This window comes from Tursiops truncatus, chromosome 11 (genome assembly GCF_011762595.2).
Source record: "Tursiops truncatus isolate mTurTru1 chromosome 11, mTurTru1.mat.Y, whole genome shotgun sequence".
NCBI classification, from domain to species: domain Eukaryota; kingdom Metazoa; phylum Chordata; class Mammalia; order Artiodactyla; family Delphinidae; genus Tursiops; species Tursiops truncatus.
In genome coordinates this window covers 20,770,586-20,791,213 of record NC_047044.1, presented here as the reverse complement: position 1 = coordinate 20,791,213, position 20,628 = coordinate 20,770,586, and the positions used below count along the sequence as shown (strand labels likewise).

Below are 20,628 nucleotides of genomic sequence, written 5' to 3'. Positions count from 1 at the left end.
ACTCCCTGAAAGTTAATCAATTATATGTTTGTCATGGGTAAATAAATATAGCTATTTGACTTGTAGCATATTTCTGTTACTTATATAATGCTCCTCTTCCCTGATATCTTTGCTCTAATATCTTAAAATCATTTAGCCGTCATATTTTCCCTTTAAAAATTTAGTGATATTTTCAAATTATGTTTTTTATGGAAAACTTGAAAACCATAGAAAAGTAAAAAAGAAAACCTCAATTATTTATGACACATTTATATGCATTTATTTGTTTCAGCCCTGATGACCACATGTGTGGTGTCCAAGATGGGATGTATATGTACAAAGAGATGTGCAGGGCTGGTGTGTGCCTGGAACAAACCAACACTTCCCTAAATATGGACAAATAAAATCATATTACGACTTCAACTGATGCATTTGGTGAGAGCAGTCAGTTTTCAGGCCAGTTTGATAATGGGCAGCAAGAAGAAGCATTTGATCATTTATCACATTGTGAGTAGGCCTGGTACCTTATTAGTTTGAAAATCTATGTAAATACATATTATAACCAGAGAAACTGTGATGTAACAGGACACAGAGACAGAGAATCAGAACTAGAATTTGGGCTTTCTTATCCTTGCACTAATGAGTTCTCTCAGAATGGATGTCCAGGTCACACAAGTAAACTGCAAACTCATGCAGCTAAAAAGCCCCCTTTTTATATTTTCATAGTTTGTGTATATGTACTCGAGAATAGGTTGAGGAGACAGAGCTGCTTTAAAATAATGCCCTTATTTCTTGCTTTGCTATTCTATCTTCCTCCCTCCATCCCTTCCTTCCTTGTAGGTTAGGGGCAAGGAGATTCAGTGCGTGGACTTTGGAATCAGACAGACCTGGATTTGAATCTTGGGCCGCCCCTCACTGGATATGGGACTCTAGGCAGATGGTGTAAACTTTCTCTGCCTCATTTTCTTCACCTATAAAATTGTCTCATAGTATTATTTACTGTGTTTAGGCCCAATTAGGTTTGATTCTACTACTGTAACAAATAACTCCAAAACTTTCAGTGGCCCCCATAACACAAGTTTATTTCTCACTCACCCAAGCAAAGTTTGCTCTGTGTCCGGGTGACTCTCCAGGGCTCAGCATTTCATGTTGCCTCAGTTTCATGGCACCTGCATATTAACATGTTCTTGTATGATCCCCATGGCAACTAAACACTTCAGCCTAGAAGTGGCACATATAATTTCTGCTCACAGTTTTTTGTTTGTTTGTTTTTCACTAATAAACAGTTTCATGGAAATGCCTGACTTCAACAAGCTGGGAAAATGCAATGCTTCTACGTCCCCAGAATGGAAGGAGAACTGGAAATGTCGGTAAGCAGCATTAATATCTACCTCACTCTACTTTCCTTATCACCAAATTTTCAATGTGCTCTTTCTCACACAGAGAATCCACTCACGCTTTTCCAGGGAAACAACCCAGTAGTTCCACCTCTCTCAGAGTCCAGGATGAAGCGTACTTTGGATCCACATTTTGCCTTTCTTGGTCTGGAGCACCATAATGTAAAGTTCGTGAAGTTCCAGTGCTTGGCACAGAGCAAATTCATTATGATTAGTAATCAGAGAGAGTAGGTTAACAACAGCAGCACCAGTAGTATCTTGCCAGTCATGTTATAACATAACATCTCCTTCATTAGGACGTTTTGACAGCTAAGGCACCCATTGTTTTGGCAGTTGAGCATCTAGTCCCCCTTCTTAGGGAATTCACCCCTTCTCATCTCAATTTATGTGATCGAGGAGGAAGTATTCCTGTCCTACTGCTAAGGGTGGGTATGTGAACAAATCCTAAAGAATCAATTTATTCCATCTTACTGGCCACTAAGATGGGTTCAGAGAGGCATGTGCTACTTTCGTTGGTCAAGGAAGACTCAATCCTTTCCACTGGAAAGGGGAAGAAAACCCACCTTTTCTCTATTAGGGTTGTTGAAAGGATAAGATGAAAGTCTGTACCTACCAAAGGTCATCTTGTGACCAAAGTGAGAAGCTTCCAGGAATGAAGTCAAAAAAGAAGGAATGCCAAGAAGTGATGAAAATGAGATTGAGTTCTGCTAATAGCATTTGAATCCCTGGATTCAGCCATGGTTGGTTGTCTGGAATTTTCAGTAACTTGAACCAATAATTGCCTCTTTTGCTTAGCTCGGTTGATTTGAATTGTGTTACTTGTAGTGGTAGATTGCAAAAATGGCCACAAATTCTTCTCCTCCATGTATTCCTACCCACTTGCTGTACACCTTTGAGGACGCTCCCACACTGACCCTGGGCCTAGTCATGTGATTTGCTTTGGAAAAAAGATGCCCACAATCATGACATAGAAGAGGTTTGAAAACCATGTGTGCACTACCATGTGTAAAATAGCTAGTGGGAACTGTGGTATGGCACAGAGAGCTCAGCTCCGTGCTCTGTGATGACCTAGATGGGAGTGGGTGGGAAGGAGGCCCAAGAGGGAGGGGATATACGTATACATATAACTGATTCACTTTGTTGTACAGCAGAAATTAACACAACATTGTAAAGTAATTATACTCCAAAAAAAAAAAAAATACAATAACCCATGTGTGTAGCAGAGCTTGTCCTCTCTTGGCGCTCTTCAGGCTCCTCATCACTGCTTCCATGTGAATAAGTGCAGGTCACGTCCTTGCTGAATAACAGAGCAGAGAAGAGTTGTCTCAGCCGAGCCATCTTAGATTAGCCAGCCCCAGCCAATCCACTAACTCATCTTAGACACATGAAAAAGCCCAACAGAAATCAGCCAAACTTTTTCCAGACCTGAAAAACTTCCCAGAAGAATCATGAGCCAAGTAAATGATTGCTATTTTAAATTACTAAGATTTGGGGTGGTTTGTTATGCAGCAAAAGCCAACTGATGCATTTTCCAATCAAAGAGTTCTACCTGCTACAACCATGTTACGGTAGTTCTTTTATATCTCTCTACCCATCTTTAGAACATACTAGTTTTGTGATAGCTTAATGAGCATGTAAGTAGGTACTCAACAACTATTCCCTAAATAAGTGCTTGAAATGAATAGGGGAACTAAAGAGACAATGTCGTAGTCCACTGAACTGATTCCAGTGCTGAATATTTTAGGCATCAAGGAAGAAGTCCCAAGAAAATGAGTGTCTACTCGTACACTTATTGACTATTTGCAGCCTCCTTTTGGGAAATGTCTGTTCAAATATTTTGCCACCTCCTCCGCACTTTTTTTTTGGCAGGAGGAATTGTTTGTCTCATTGAGTTGTGAGAATTCTTTCTATATTCTAGATACAAGTCTTCCCTCAGATATAAGGATTGTGAATATTTTCTTTCATTCTTGGGCTTGCCTTTCTCCTTTTCTTAATGGTGTCTCTTGAATAGCAAATTTTATAATTTTGATGAAGTCTAATTTATCAATATTTTAAATGGTTCATGATTTTTGTTTCATCTTAGAAATTTTTACTTAGCTTGAGATCACAAAGATTATCTCCTGTACTTTTTACTGGAAATGTTAATGTCAAATTAAAATTTGTATTTGGTGTGAAATAAAGGTCAGGGTTCTTTCTTTCTATTTTCTCTCTTCTTCCTTTCCTTCCTTCCTTCCTTTCTTCTTCTTCTTCTTTTTTTTTTTATATATATGGGTGCCCAACCATTCCAGCATAATTTGTTGACAAGACCATCCTTTCCTCATTGAATTACCTTGGCATCTTTGTTGAAGGTCAGTTGACCATATAAGTGTGGGGCTATTTCTGGATGCTCTATTCTGTCCCATTGATCTATATGTCTATGCTTATGCCAATACCACACTGTCTTGATTCTGTAGCTTTAGAATAAGTCTTGAATCAGGTAGTGTAAATCTTCCAAGATGGTTTTTCTCTTTCAAAATTGATTTGGTTCTTCTAGTAGTAGTTCTATAAAAATTTTAGAAATAGCTTTTTAATTTCTTAAAAAAAAAAAAAATCCCTGCTGGGATTTTCACACAGACTACAATGCAACTACAGTTCAATTAGGGGAAAATTGATATCTCAACAACTGAGCCTTCCAATCCACAGAATAATATATCCTACTACTTATTTAGATCCCCTTTACTTTCTTTCAGCAATGTTTTCTAGTTTTAAGAATACAGATTTTGTATAACTTTCATTAAATGTATTCTTAAGTGTTTTTATGCTATTGTAAATGGAAATAGTTGCTGGTATATAGACATAGAATTAACTTGTTCAGTTTTGATTTTGTATTTCTAAAGGAATTTGTATAATTTATTTCAGTTGTCAAATTTACTGGCATGAAGTCATCATAATATTCCCTTATAATCCTTTTAATATCTGTAAGATCTATAGTAATGTCCCTCCTTTCGTTCCTAATGTTGGTAATTTGTTTCTTCTCCCATTTTTTCTTGATCAGTTTAGCTAGATGATTTCAACTGCATTAATCTTATCAAAGAAACAGCTTTTGGCTTTATTGACTTTCTTTACTGCTTTTATGGTTTCTATTTCTTTGGTTTCAATTGTTATCTTTATTATTTCCTCCCGTCTACTTGCTTTGAGTGTAATTTATTCTTCTTTTGTAGTATCTTAAAGTGGAAACTTAGTTTATTGATTTGAGACCTTTCTTATTTTCTAATATAAGCAGGTAAAGCTATAAGTTTCCCTTTACATGCTGATTTAGCTGTACCCTACAAATTTTGATATGATTTTTTTCATTTTTATTCAGTTCAAAATATTTTCTAAGGCCTCTTGTTATTTGTCTTTGATCCAAGAGTTATTTAGAAGTATATGTTTCATTTCCAAGTATTTTGGGATTTTCCAGAAAAAAAAATCACATGATCTTATCAAGAGATGCAGAAAAAGCATTTGATAAAATCCGTCACCTATTCAATCAAAACTCTCAGTAAACTGTGAATACAGGGGAACTTCTTAATAAACTTAATAAAGAATATATACAAAAAGCTTAGAGCTAATGTCACACTAAATGGTGAGAAATTCAAAGCTTTTACATTAAAATCAGATACAAGGAAAGGATGTTCCCTCTCACCATTCCTTTTCAGCAACATACTGAAAGTTTTAGCTAATGCAGTAAGAGAAGAAAAGGAAACAAAATGTATACAGATTGTGAAGGAAGAAATAAAACTCTCTTTGTTCACAGATGACATGATCATCTATGTAGAAAACTCAAAAGAATCAACAAGAACAACAACAACAAAGCACTCCTGGAATTAATAAGTGATTATAGCAAGGTTGCAAGGTATAAGGTTAGCATACAAAAATCAGTTGCTTTCCTATATATCACCAATGAACATGTAGAATTTGAAATTAGAAACATAATACCATTTACATCAGCACGCCCCAAAGTAAATTACTTAGGTATAAATTTAACAAAATATGTACAAGAACGGTATGAGGAAAAGTATAAGACTCTGACGAACAAAACCAAAGAAGAAATAAATAAATGGAGAGATGTTCCATGCTGATAGATAGCAAGACTCAATATTGTCAATATGTCAGTTTTCCCCAATTTGATCTATAGCTTCAGTGCAATCCCAATCCCAGAAAGTTATTTTGTGGATATTGACAAACTAATTCTAAAGTTTATCTGAAGAGACAAAAGACCCAGAAGAGTTAATACAATATTAAAGGAGAAGAACAAAGTTGGAGAACTGACGCAACCTATTTCAAGACTTACTGTAAAGCTATAATAGTCAAGACAGTGTGATACTGGTGAAAGAATAGATAAAGATATCAATGTAACAGAACAGAGAGCCCAGAAATAGGCCCACATAAATACAGCGAACTGAGTTTTTACAAAAGAGCAAAGGCAGTATAATAGAGCAAAGAAAGTCCCTTAAACAAATGGTGCTGGAAAAACTGGGCATCCATATGCAAAAAAAAAAAAAAATCTAGACACAGACTTTACACCCTTCACAAAAATTAACTCAAACTGGATCACACAGCTAAACGTAAAATGCAAAACTATAAACCTTCTAGAATGTGACATAAGAGAAAACCTAGATAACATTGGGTATGCTGGTGGCTTTTTAGATATAACACCGAAGGTATGATTGGTGAAGGAAATAACTGATAAGCTGGACTTCATTAAAATTAAAAAACTTCTGCTCTGTGAAAGACAGTGTCAAGAGAATGGGAAGACAAACCACAAATGGGGAGAGAATACCTGCAAAAGACACATTGATAAAGGGCTGTTATCCAACATTTACAAAGAACACTTAAGATTCAACAATAAGAAAACAAACAACCCAATTAAAGAATAGGCCAAAGGCCTTAACAAACCCTCACCAAAGAAGATAAACAGATACAAATACGCATATGAAAAGATGTTCCATATCATATGTCATCAGGGAAATGTTAATTAAAACAAAATGAGATACTACTACATAACTATTAGAATGGACAGAATCCAGAACACTGACAACACAAAATGCTGGCAAGCGTGTGGAGCATCAGGAACTCTCATTCATTGCTCCGGGGAGTGCAAAATGGTACAGCCGCTCTGACAGACAATTCGGCAGTTTCCTACAAAACTGAACATCCTCTTCCCATACAATCCAGCAGTTTTGCTCTTTGGTGTTTCAATTCCAAAGTAGTTGAAAACTTAGGTCCACACAAAAACCTGCACATGGATGTTTATAGCATCTTTATTCATAATTGCCACAACTTGGAAGCAATCAAGACGTCCTTCAGTAGGTGAATGGATAAATAAACTTTAATATATATAGACAATGGAATATTATTCAGCACTAAAAATAAAGGAGCTATCAAAAGACATGGAGGAGATTTAAATGCATATTACTAAGTGAAAGAAGCCAACCTGAAAAGGTTACATACTGTATGAGTCCAACTATAAAATATTCTAGAAAAGGCAAAACTATGGAGACAATACAAAGATCAGTGGTTGCCAGGGGTTGGATTGGGGAGGCATGAATAGACAGAGCACAGAGGATTTTTAGGGCAGCGAAAATATTCTGTATGATACTATAATGGTAGATACTTGTCGTTATATATTTGTCCAAACTCAGAATGTACAGTATCAAGAGTGGACCCTAATGTAAACTATGGATTTCGAGTGATTATGATGTGTCAATGTAGGTTCATCAGTTGTAACAACTATACCACTTTGTGACGGATGTTGATCACGTGGTGGGTGCGTGAGTCAGGGCCGGGGGTATATGGGAAATCTCTAATACCTTCCCCTCAATTTTGCTGTGACCCTAAAACTGCTCTAAGAAAAGTCTTATTTTTTTGAAATTCTTTCTTCAATTTTTTTTTTTTTTTTTTTTTGGTGGATGCCCCAAAAGGCCAAAAGCAAAATGGGTAGAAAATATCTCATTCCAAAATAAGATGTTACACTCCTCACAGAACTTACAGATGAGGTGGTCAGACATGGGTTTCGCAACTCCCAGCACACACCTACCTTAGGGGTATATTGTTGAAAATGAGAAGGGTGAACTACTAGACTCCCGGGGGCTGAGAGAATCACAAGCAGCCAGCAGAGGAGATGCACTGCCTGTGTCACGGACGTTCAGATGGATGTTCTCTGAGGAACCTACAAAAGTGCCCCATGAGAGAGGAAGATCTATCCTGACAGGAAAGACTAAATTCTCTGTGATCCAGTGTTCACTCTTTGGGCTTTAGATTGTTTGACCAAATGGAGAAAACTCAGTTCAAGTCAGTGAATGGAGGATTGGTGATTTCTTTCATTAACGTGATCTTTTCCCTTTAGGACTTTGCTGCCACTGGTTTTTAAATCTTCTCTGGATTTTGTTTGCCTTTTATTTCTTAGTCTGCTTTTCTGCAGTGGAGGCAAATATTTTCCTCCCTAATGATCGTATTCTTCTCGCATGAAATTTATTCTCGGTAGGCAGCTAATAAAAATCCATTCAGCATTTCTCTTTGTTACCATTAATTAATTTATTTTGGATTGTTTGGTTGATGTTATTTTAAAATCCCTTGGCACTTACCACCCCATATATGTTCCATTAAACAGATATTTAAAATCTCTTATTAAGAAGTGTTCATAAATAGAGGATGTACATGTCTCTCCTAAATATCAGTTGTTATATATATTCTGATTATCCCATTATGTTTGCTTTCACCTCTCTCAGTAGGGAATTAGAAACTAAAATGTGTTTGGGCTGAAAAGGACTGGTGCTCTGTGGAGTGATTAGAAAGTTCAGTGGTTTGGATGTCTAGGGTGGGAAGGTGGGAAGCAGAACTGATGTTCAGCCAGGACACACTGGTCCCAGTCTTAAAGTCCTGAAATCCTCCATTCTTGTTATAACAAACAGGCACTGCCCCAAGACCCACATTGCCTGGCACCTTGTTTCCCCGGGACTTCCCCACAACCCAGCGGCTAAAGGGTTAAGCCTGGCACACCCGGGGTCCCTGTTTAGGGGTGCATGTGCGGTATTGGCTGTTCAATATTATGAACATCATTAACCCTTATGAAAGGGATTACTACTTGGTTGGCATTCCTAAGAGAATCCCGGAAAACTGCTTATAATAAATAATAGGGGTTAACCTCTATTGAGAACTGTTCTAAAGGCTTTATACCTATTAACTTGTTCGACACCCTCAACAACCCTATGCTGTAGCTATTATTATTGCCCCATTTTGCAGATGAGGAACTGAGGCCCAGGTCATACAATGAATACGTGGTGCAGTTTGGAATTTGAATTCAGGCTGACCCCAGAACCAGTGCTCTTTTCTAAGTCTCCTCTTGGATCTGACCTTCCATGATTCTCTGAGCAATACACATTTATTTGCCCATTGACCGTGGGCAAAATAAAGAAAAATAAGACATAATCCAGTCTTTTGCATAGTTTATCATCTAGTGAATTTGGTCAAGCTCCTCTTCTCCTGTTCTGGACAACACAAGTCCCACACAAATTCCTTTCCATGTCAGAGAAACTATTTAATGAACAAACTCCAGAGGAAATAGTTTTTACATAAGACTCTTGTTTAATGGTGTTCATTGCAGATTAGAAAGGTGATACTTTCATATGTTGCTTTCTAGGAGATGGGAAATAGTTTTTTTTTTTTTTTTTTTTTTTGGCTGTGTTGGGTCTTCGTTGCTGCACGCGGGCTTTCTCTAGTTGCGGCGAGCGAGGGCTGCTCTTCATTGCGGTGCACGGGCTTCTCATTGCAGTGGCTTCTCTTGTTGTGGAGCACGGGCTCTAGGCGCACGGGCTTCAGTAGTTGTGGTGCATGGGCTTAGTTGCTCCGCAGCATGTGGGACCTTCCCGGACCAGGACTTGAACCCATGTCCCCTGCATTGGCAGGTGGATTCTTAACCACTGCGCCACCAGGGAAGTCCCAAATAGGAAATAGTTTTTTAATATAGAAATTTTTGCTTTTCACATTGAGATGGAAGTTATGGTAATTTTTTCACCAATATGAATTCAGAATAATTCAAATCCAAATGAATCTGAATATAAAACATTTTCACCCGTACAGTCATTGCAACACTCATAGTTTCAGGATGAGACACACACGTCTGTTTTCAGAAAGGAGTCATACGGCATTTGTATAACAAAATAAAGCATATTTCAGGTAAATATTATTGGATCCTCTAATAAATTTTCCTTGGTATAAATGCATAGGATTTAATAACAAGATTAACATCCCCCCAAAGCAAATTCTATTTTATGCTAAATTCAGTTAAGTTGGCTGGAGAATGATTAGTGAAATATGTTATAAAAGGCATTCATACAAGGAAAGAATGCATGAAGCAGTCTCTAAACACATTTAACTGTGAGGGGCTAACTGCTTTGTATAATTTGAATGCATTTAATTTTGGAATTTTGAAAAACAAAAGTTGTCATTTCATTTTATCTACATTTATTTTTTGCAGGTGTAGCAAATTATAGCAGAGCTCCAAGGGAGCCCTTATTGTTATAGAAACGGATCTGTTATGTAGCTATAATGCTCCATTGTTGAAATTAGTTATTTTAAAACATTCAGTTTGTTAAATCTTTAATAATGGATCACATTCTAAGTCAAGCTGATGGTGGTCATATGAAAACTAAATTAGTTTTCAGCTGCAGCAGTTTTAAAGAATGAGTATTTGCAGAGTAGTTACTAAACTAAAAACTTAAAATAAGTTATTAAAAATGTTAATCACCAAAACAATGTTAATCACAGAGAGGTGGCCACTTCCAGTGTCAAATGCAATATAATCACGTTCAGAGCAGTTAATAATACCTCAAATAGTTCAGGTTCAGAGTGTGCTGAAAAGTGAAGGACTAGTTTTCCTCAGTCTATCATCTGAAAAAGGCATTTTCCTGGAAAGATTTAGAATACAGCTTTCATCAAGGTTGTGACAGTTCATGTTTTACTCCTGAAGACATGGTGAATGAATAAAACATAAGAAAATCTGAATGACAAGCTTGTCTTTAAGAAATTTTACCGACAACAACACAAATCCTGGACCTCATCTTTCAAATGTCGTTTCCTTGGTGAAGTCATCTGTGAACACTGCGAAGAAAGACCCCTCTCGCTCCTTGCAAGGTGTCTTTACCACCCCGTGCTTCATCACAGTATCATAACTTTTTTTGGCCTGTTCTTCTCAAGAATGAGCCAGGGTGAGGCTACCCCTCCTGCTGCAGACCAGGAGACAGGGATGCTGCTTCAAGACCTCAGCCCCGCCTGACAGCGCAGGGCCTGAGCACAAGGGAAGGCTCTTGGCAAACCTGACAGTGAAAGAATGAGGTGTATTTGTCCATGGATTCCCCAACCAAGCGGCCCAGGATTCTCAAGGACTTGGAGTGGTATTATATGGACAGAAGTTCAGGTGGCCTGAAGAGAGGTTAATTAATTAGACACTACTTTTAAGTTCCTGCTGATTAGAAAGAGCTGTCAAGAAGAAGTAAAGTGCAATTTGTAACACATTTTGATCGTCCTTCCTCATGACCCTACCTGAGCTAAAATGTGGAGGCAGAGGGAGAAGAAAGACCGGCACCTGGATTGCAGAAGACAACTTGCAGATGGACTTGGGTCTCAGCGGAGGCATGAAGGGGAAGCAAGGGAGCAGCTCCAGGCTCAGGCCCCAGGGCTGGCACAGGACTGGGCACCAGAGGTGGGACAGGCTGACAAGAGCACCCAGCCCAGAGTGTTGAGGAGTTGGATCCCTGCCACCCGGGCCCTGCCACTGTCCTGTGAGGTGGGCACAGCGCTAACTAGCAACGGTGACCGCCACTTTAGAGATGGGGAAAATGAAGGGTCACACAGGGCATCTTGACTAAGGGTCACCTGCTGGTAGTTGGCTGACCCAGCAGGAATAAACTGTCAGATCACGCGATCTCACTACCCAGGGCGGCCTCGCCCTTCTCCCGGCCTGACTCCACCGACCACAAAGTGACATTTCATCCTAGAGCTTCGCCCATCGGTCCCCCGCTGCCGCCTCGCTGCCCTCCCAGAAGAGCCGGAGCGCGGGAAGGGAAGGGGAGGAGAGGGGACGGGAGGGGAGGAAGGTTGCAAGTGCGAAAACCTGACACCTGGGATAGGCCGGCGAGCACCAAGGACAGTGGCGGTGGCGAGAGGGGCGCTCGGAAACCTTGCTAAAGAAACGCCCTGTTTTGCCTGAGCCAGATTTCTCTGCCCTTCCTGTGCCTCCACCAGGGTGGGCACAGCCCACACGCGGTTAAATAGCCTTGACAGCATCGCCCCGCAATTCGTTGGGCACTGGAGTTTTCCAAGGCCGAGATACCCCGGTGACCAGGACAGTCAGCCCCGCGCCAGGAAGCCCCGAGGGCCCTCACCGTGTCTTCGCGACTCTGCACTCGGGACTTGCAAAGCCTCGGGTGCGCCTGAACCCGAGGGGGCGTTAGGCGGCCTCCCCTTTTCTCTTGTCCCCATCCCCATGGATACTACTGGCTTCTTGGATCCCTTTCTCGTTCCCCATTTTCCAGACCCTGATTCAAAACAAAGGACTCTCACAATAGGATGGGTAGGCTTCCAGCGGGGGCGAGCAAGGGGCTCGGACATTCAGTCATTTCGACAAATAATGTTTGAGTTCGTGCCCTGATCGAGGCGCAGGGCAGTCAGAGGGGAATAGGACACTGATCACAGCCTCGTGGGGAGAGAGACGCACGAATAAAGGTGACAGGATGCTGCTGCTGCTGGGACAGGTATGAACTGTTGGGGTCAGAACTAGGTACTTAGCGGTCAAGGACGTCATTAATAAAAGTCCTCAAGGCAAAACTGCCACTCGCCCCTGGGCTTTGGCCTCGGAGGCAAAGTCTTCTCGAGACTGCCGCCTGGGCTGGGAACCGCACCCTATAGTCACAGGCGGCCGGACCCAGCCCCCCATCCCCAGGCACGCTCTCCAGGGGAACTTCCCTAGCAAGGGAGCTGAAGGCTCGAGGTCCCGGAAACCGTGGCGCGCTCTGGACTTCCCGATCCCGCGTCTGCCCGCGTCACCCCTCTCGCCCCCACCCCGAGGGCCACCTGGCTTGGCGTGGACTCAGCCGGGGTCCCGCCCGCCGCCGGCTGGCTGGGGCCGCAGCAGCCTCGCGCTTCCGCCCGGCCCCTCCCACCGCCTGTTTCGCCCCTCCTCTCTCCGGGTCGCGCGTCCTCCGGCGCAGGTTCAATCCCCGCCGGGACCTGGAGCGCCGCGGCCCGTTTGCGCCCTTGCTCCCCGCGCCCTGGCAGCGAGACCCGGCCCCGGGTGTCTGCGCGCCGCCGGAACCTCTCCGGGGCGGCCGCGGCGGGCTGACTGGGCGTGCTCGGGAGCTGGGAGGCCGGGCGCCGCGGGAGCCGAGCGCATGCCTTCGCGGGGCGGGACGCCCGCCGTCCAGGGGCGCCACGCGCAGGCGGCCGCTGTCGCCGACGCCCTGGCCAGCCTGGGCAGGACGCGGGCCAGGATGGCCTCCCTCACGGCATACGGTAACGGCGGGCGGTCGCGGGCTCTCGGGGCTCCTGGGGCGGGCAGACCCGGGAGCCGTCTGATCACCCTGGGAAACTTCGGGGCTCGGCTCCCGGGAGGGTCTGGAAGGGAGGGAGCCCGGCTGCAGCGCGCGCTGGCCTGCGGCTGGGGGACCGATGCCCTGTGCAATTGGAGGATGCCCGGAACCTGGGAAGGGGGGGTTTGTAGAAAGAGTCGGTGGAGTAAAATCGCCTAAAATTTAGGTGTTTTCGAGCTTCGGCACTCCAGTAAAATTCCGTTCGCTTCAGACCACCGAGGGGAAGGTATACGTGTGTTGAGTCCTTTCCTAGCGGTGTGAGGCTTGGAGTTAGAACTGCGTTCAGTCCTTGCTTATCTTGTCCCTGACTGACCTTGGGCAAGTTATTTAAACTTTTCTGTTCTTGCATATCTCCATCTGTAAATCAGAGATGAGAACATCTCTCTGACAGATGCTATGGGGTTAAATTATATGCACCAAAATATGTTTTTAATACAAAAATAATCAGCTTGGAAATAAAAGTTGCATGGAAATAGAAGACATTCCTTTCCCCCCTTTTTTGTTAAAGAAATATATTTTTTAATGATTATTTTTAAGGCATTGTACAGTTCTGAAGGAAAATGAAATCACAGTGTGAAGGTTTCATACTCAGCTAGAAATCCCAGACACTTGGGAAGCCAACAAGCCTTTTTTTATCAACATTTCTGCTTGCGTGGAAAAAAAGCAATTCTCTTTAGTCCTTTATCAGAGATGCTGCCGAGACTGGGTTATAGGAGGCGGAAACTCAAGTAAGACCTCCCTCCCTTACCCTGGCTTGCAAGCAGTTGCTGTGATAACATCTAGTTTTGGCGTTTTAAACGCGGAGGTACTGAGCAATTGTTGGGGAATGTTCTGCGGGGACATCTCTGAGCCAGGGCTTGGTGGGAGGGAAATTGCTGCCCTTTGGCATGGAGGCTTCATTCTCCAGACCAGTGATGTCCCCTGCTCATTTTCCCAAGGTTAAAGGGGTCAGTCTCTATTTCTTGGGATTTAAACTGTGTAAAATGATCACTCAGGTGGCTCTGAGGGTTTGCAGTTGATGCTTGGGAACCTAACAAATTGTGAGCAGATTACAAATTGCATACTAGTGGCCTATTTTTTTTTTTTTTTTTTTAACTCGGGGCATTTTCTGCTGGGATTTGGGTTGTTGCCCCTGCTGCACATTTAATACATAACGTTGTCATTCGTGGGTTACCATTTGGGGCTAATTCAACATCCTGACGCTTTTTTAGTCATATTCATTGGCAGAAACCTATTTTTACACCTTTTTCTATCAGGGGGATCTAACTTCTGGTTTTTACATGATGTTAGGTTTCACATGCCTTCCTGTGGATACCGTCAGTAAGAGGTTTACGTACTAATCAGTTCCATAAATTTCTAGACGCTTTAAAAGCTTAATTGGGCACCCAGGTGGAGAAAATGAAGTCAGAAGAAGTGAATTGTTTTGGAAAAGCAAGTATATTTCAGTAATTAAAGGAAAAAAGGTGGCAGATCATTTTTTTTGGCAACTAAGAATTAACATGGGTTTCTCTTTAGAACCTTAAAGGGAACTGAGACAGATTTAAGCAAATATCTCAATTAGAATTTGTGCTATTTTAAATCTATTTTGACACACTCTTCTCCCTCCCCCATCCCTAAAGTGGTGAATACACTTGGCCGCTAAATGCACATTAGTTTCTTGGTCTGTAGCGGTGTGACCCAAGACACGACAAGGTAAATGAGTCCATCAGGGTTTTCAACCTGGTGAAAACAAAACCAAGCACATTCAATATATTCCTCATCCACTGGATGCTGAGATTATTTTCTGTTGAGAGTTTGGTCCAGCTCTGGAACCTTCATCTCTCTGAAAATCTAACTGCTTTAAAAAAAGTCCCCTTTCAATTCTGTTGGATTTGGGTTTAGATATCATGATGGGGGATGATCTAGGTTTCTTGCCTGGAATTTAGAGGGTTCAATTTTTATATTCATTTGACTGATTTAATGAATGCCTCAGTCCTGTCTTTAGCACAGGGGCTGCCAAGAGAATGAACAGTTACAGTGTAGACCGTGTGTTTTAGGTTCCTAAGAAGAGAGAGAAATTTGGCTTATGTATGCATTTCATTAGCAGCAGCCTCCGGTTAAACCTCATTAGCTTCCCATCCAAATATGCATTTTTTGATCCTATGTTGGAACTTGTTTTTTCTGTATTTTGGCATGAACTTTTACTTTCGGGCAACCATCTAGACATGTATCCTCTGGAAATGTGGAATGAGATTAGGATAATCGATAACTGTGATATGTCCTCTAATAAATATATGTTCAATGGATGATGCACTTTTAAAAAATTCTGGATTTTAAATGTCTCAGCCTTTCATACTCACTATTCATCTTTCTTTCCTTGTCCTTTACATGGTTTAGGTTCTTAAACGCTTTTAGCTCATTATGTAACCACGTGCATGAGACCAAGGAGGGTGACAAGAGAGAGGGGACCGGGACTTGATTCATTCTTGGCCGTGCAAAAGAAGGCACAGGGGGCTGTGTCCCAGGCTGCACCAGGAAGGGACTTGTGGTTGGACCTGCCGGCCTGGCATCGAGCTGTCAGCGTGGGGTCTGAGGAGCTTATGGGGCACAGTGGGGGCTCCTTCAGATAAGGAAGTCCTCTCTGAGGAAATATTTGAGGGAAGGGCTAAATGAAGGAGAGGAACAAGCCATGTCATTATGAGGGGAAAGCGCATTCCTGGCAAAGGGAACAGTAAGTACAAAGGCCCTGGGACAGGAATGAGCTTGCCACGTTCAAGGCTAGCTGGAAGGTCAGTGTGGCGAGAGCAGAGAGAGCAAGTAGAAGACGAAGGAGATGCAGTCAGAGCCAGTTTTGTTGTTGTAACTATTGTCGCCTCATTTCCCTCCTGCCTCTTAAAAGGCTTCTTCTTTGTGGACTCCTGCAACTGTTTATGTTGGTGTTTGCCTGCGTTCTGTCCTTGGCTTTATAATCTCACTCTCAAACATTTGGATGACATTGATTAGACATCTACTAAATAAGAGACAGTGGCCCTGAGGGCAAAGTCAGTCCCTTAGCAGGAGGCCTGTAAACTGGGGTGACAAAGTTGGAAGCAGAAGTGTGGGCTATGCTGGGACACAAACAATAACAACAGCACTTTATGCGGATTAGCTCATTTAAATCTCGCAACCATCTTTTTTTTTTTTTAATTTATTTTATTTATTTTTGGCTGCATTGGGTCTTCGTTGCTGTGCGTAGGCTTTCTCTAGTTGCAGCGAGCAGGGGCTACTCTTCGTTGTGGTGCGCGGGCTTCTCACTGCGGTGGCTTCTCTTGTTGCAGAGCACGGGCTCTAGGCACGTGGGCTTCAGTAGTTGTGGCACACGGTCTCAGTAGTTGTGGCTTGCGGGCTCTAGAGCACAGGCTCAGTAGTTGTGGCACACGGGCTTAGTTGCTCCATGGCACGTAGGATCTTCCTGGGCCAGGGCCCGAGCCCGTGTCCCCTGCACTGGCAGGCAGATTCTCAACCACTGCGCCACTAGGGAAGCCCCTCGCAACCATCTTTAAGAAACTAGTCCAATGTTAGCCCTGTATTCACTTGAAGAGCTTGAGGCCCAGATAGGTTGAAGAATTTACTTAGTCTCACCTAATGAGTGGGGCGCCTGAAGGCAGGTTGCAGAGTTTGGCTGAAGAACCTGGGGCTAGGGGCAGTTAGGAAGAGGAGAAAATGTGCTCGTTCATGCAGACGTTCACCACGTAAGGGCAGCTGTGTGGGTAATCCCAGGGAGAAGGCATGGCTTGAGCAAAGGCTAAAGGGCAGTGGATGACCAGGACTTCTGACTGGAAGGGGGTATAGGAGGGGGGTGTAATGAGAGCCAAGCCTAACCATGCAACACAGAATGGAGTGAAGCTAAGAGATGAGAGCCTAGGACATAGCTTCCTCACCTGTCATTTTGTCTTTATTCAGGTGACTCCCGAATAAACAGAAATCACCAACTCAGAACTTCTTTCTTGTATGTGCTGTGCTTGTCTACCCAGCTGTCTGCTAGACTTCTTTACCTGTATACTCCTCTGACATTGCAAACTCATTGTGTCCAAAACAGAATTCCTCTCCCATACCTGTGTCCTATAGAATCACTCCAGCTACTGAGCTCCAGCTACTGGACCATGGAGTACCAGAATAAATGAGATCTCACTCTTTCTCTCAGGATAGCACAGTCAGCTGGAGGAAATAGGCTCCTAAAGAGATTTATAATGCAGTGCTGCGGGAGAGGGGATGGGGGGAGCGAGGGATAGGTCAGGAAGAGTTACCTGGAGGAGACGATGTGAAAAGGCCAATTGGGAGAAGAAGGACATTCCAGGGAGGGGCAACAGCACGAACAAAGATGAAGGGGATAGATGGCAGGGGGCAAAAGGCAGCTTCCGGCAGCATGGTGTTGGTGGAGCATGACATCCAAGACAGGAGACACTGGCCGGGCCAGCATGCTCTATGCAGTCACCTAGACTAGAATCCTGGAGTCGTCTCTGAGTCCTCCCTTACCAGAATATACTAACAGTGACCTTGGGCAAACCAATTCACCTCCTGTGCCTCAATTTTCTTATCTGTAAAATGGGGTCACTCTGAGGTTTAAATGCAACAGTACTTGTAAGAGCATATGAGAGACACATAGTGAGTACTCGGTAAGCATAGCTATTACTGTCAACTGCCTCTCCCAGCCCGTATACTCTCAACTACCAAGTCCCATTGGTTCTTCTTCCTTAAAGTCTTTCTACTCTGGTTTCTCCTCTCCCTGCCCCCTCCTCTTATGCTGGTGGAGGCCACCGTCACTGCCAATTTTGACTGCGGCAGCTGTCTCTCTGACTCCCAGCTGTCTCTCTGCCTCTTTCCCCGCCTCTCTGATCCCAGTTGCAGATCTGATCCTGTTATTCCTCTGCTTAAAACTCTCCAAGGGCTCCCCTCTGCTTACAGGTCAAAGTCTAACCTCCCTAGGTTGGCAAACAAGGCCCTTCAGAAGCTGACCATCCTTCTTTCCTGCTGCCCTCGGCCCCAGCATCCTACCTTTTAGGGAGGGAGGTGGCTGGGGGTGGCTGATTGCACCTGGTTTTCTCAGGTGTCTGAACCTTGGCCCATGCTCTGAAACACAGCCCCTTCCTCCTTTATGAGGCTCGCTCCCCCTCTCCTTTGACCTCCCCATCCTACTGGGCTCCTCTCTTGGAACCTTTCAGGGTACTCCTCTCCCCAACAGCTTTCCATTTTGTACTGTAATGAGGACTCCTCTCTGTGGGTTGTAAAATCCCAAAGGCCAAGGACTACATCTTTATATTCCTTGTGCTTAGCCCAGCACCTGGCATATACTGGGTGAGCAGTCCTTGGCTGTCTGATCGACTGAAGGACTGAATGGACTCTCGCAAGGGGCGGTACACCACACACACATTTTTAAAACTTCATTTTCCTATTGCAAATAAGCAATAGAACTTTTACCCTTCAGAAAATAAGAATGGACAAAAGAGCAAAAGTGTCCACACTGCGTGGTGAAATCAGATGTATGCTAACGGGCTGGAAGTCATGCTTTAGCTGCAGAATAGATCCAAGGAGCTGTTTGAGGACTTCTCTTGTTTTTGCCCTCTACCACCTGGCATGCTTGTCATTATGCAATCCAGACACTCATGGTCAACATTGATTTAGGATCCTTTTTGATTAAGAAGCTGCAGCAAAGTCTACACAGATTAGTTTTTGACCTTCAGCCCTTCACACTTTAAAAGTTTCTTTCTGGGGCAAAATTAAAATTTTATTTTGATCCTGTGAAGGAGCACTTTAATCTTTTCCTTTAAAACATGATGTTCTTTGTAATAGGCGTGTGGATTTTTCTGTTAGAACTTAGTCCTAGGCAAACAGTCCGTAGCTACCAAGGAAGTTTCTAGAACAATTCAACATATGTTTTGTGAGTGCTTACTATGTGTCAGGTACTGTTGTGGGTTCTGGAAGTAAAAACAAAATTAAAAACTGTTCTCATGAATCTTACATTGTAACGAAGAGGCATGGATCTTTACCTTCCGGAAAAAATGAAAAAGAATGTGGGATTTTCAACACTGAATCAAATAGGTACAAGGACGAAAGAAAGGAAAGGAAAGGCTTTTCTCTAATTAGGGTTCCTGCAAGGTCTTTTGGCCACTGTGCCTGCAAGGGTGGAATCAAAGGGAAGCTGAGATAATGAGTATCAGGCCCAGTGTTTAAAATGCAGGAATGGTGACTATAGTATTTGAAAGCTTACTAGAGTCTTTGGCAAACATTTATTGTGCTTTTTATGCATTAGGCAGAGCTAGGCACTGTGGACAGAAGGTGAATAAGGGATGGCCCTGCCCTCCAGGGGTTTGGGTCTAGCTCAGATCCAGTGGGAGACGCAGAGGAGGGAACAACTCCTCGTATTATCACAGCTGGTCCCTGCCCTGCTTGTCTCCTAATGCTGCTGCAGAGTTACATGAAAGAGCAAAGGTGAAAATGTTATGAAAACCTAGAAAGTCCTAGAGCAATGTAGTACACAGCACTGTGGTGTGTTTATTGTCATTACTGTAGGGAAAGCTCTGTGGAGTGACGCACACTCTCTACACTTTGATTAATTCATCAACACCTTAGGGGAGACCTTCGAAGCCACCAGTTCCCACCTGGTGCCAGCCTGCATCTACTGTGTGTGCTAGGCACTCAGTGTTTTTTAAATGAATGAATTTCAGTCACAAGGTAAAGGAGGAATTTGAGGCCCAGGGAGCTTAGGTGATGAGATACAGGCTACACAGCTAGGAGGAAAGGGTTGGACTTGAATATTAACTTTTCTGTAAGCCTATAAAATACACAGCAGACATAGAAAAAAATCACACCAATATTTCTGAGGGACATACATATGCACACACACACACACACACACACACACACACACACACACACATACATCCCCCACTATTTTGTTTTCTTACCAGTGGATTCTCTAGAGCCTTTTATAAACAATTTTAAGTGATTTACAAAAAGACCAAAAAAAACCCCAACCAGATGCGGTAAACAGTTGTAGCTCACTCTGCACAATAAATATGTATTTGGTAAAGTAAATGGTATTTCCAGTACACTTGTGTAGGGTAGTAATTAAAGGAATCATACGGTGAATTTTTTGGTAAAGTCAATAGTTATGCATCATTTGTCTGTTTGGTAATTCTTGAGTTTTATCTGTCCATATGTATAAGCAGACTTCTAATATGTTTTTAAGGGTTTAATGAAAACATTTTCTTTTCCTTTTTAAATTTGTCCTTCCTTTCTTGCCAGTGAGATGTTTTCCCAGGCTTTGTGGATTGTGGATTCCAGGGGAGGATTTTACCAGGACCTGGAGATCCTAGACCAGTAGCATTGCCACCACCTGGGAGTCTATTAGAAATGCAGTTGTCAGTTATATATCAATAAAATGGAAAAAAATGCAGAATTCCAGGCCCACCCCAGAGATAGTAAATCAAGCTCTTCACTTTAACAAGATACCCAAGTTTTTGCAGTCTCAAATTTTCCGTATTTTTCCAAACATTTCTTGCTCAACCAATCAGTTATTGTGTTAAAATCTCCCCCTCTGATGATGGATTTGTCAGTTTCTCCTTGTAGCTCTATTAATTTTTGCTTCATATATTTTGAGGTTATTTTATCTCAAATAACTCAGATGT

General features: G+C 42.8%; 1 protein-coding gene across 1 annotated transcript in view; it reads left to right on the top strand.

The window, feature by feature from the left end:
* The first annotated feature begins 12,475 nt into the window (after window positions 1-12,475).
* ANO4 (anoctamin 4) overlaps window positions 12,476-20,628 on the top strand; it is a 440,366-nt gene continuing 432,213 nt past the window's right edge. Inside the window, exon 1 of the mRNA XM_073789215.1 lies at window positions 12,476-12,905. Within this exon, the coding sequence (XP_073645316.1) occupies window positions 12,785-12,905 (121 nt within the window). The 5' untranslated portion in view covers window positions 12,476-12,784. The remainder of the gene's footprint in view (window positions 12,906-20,628) is intronic.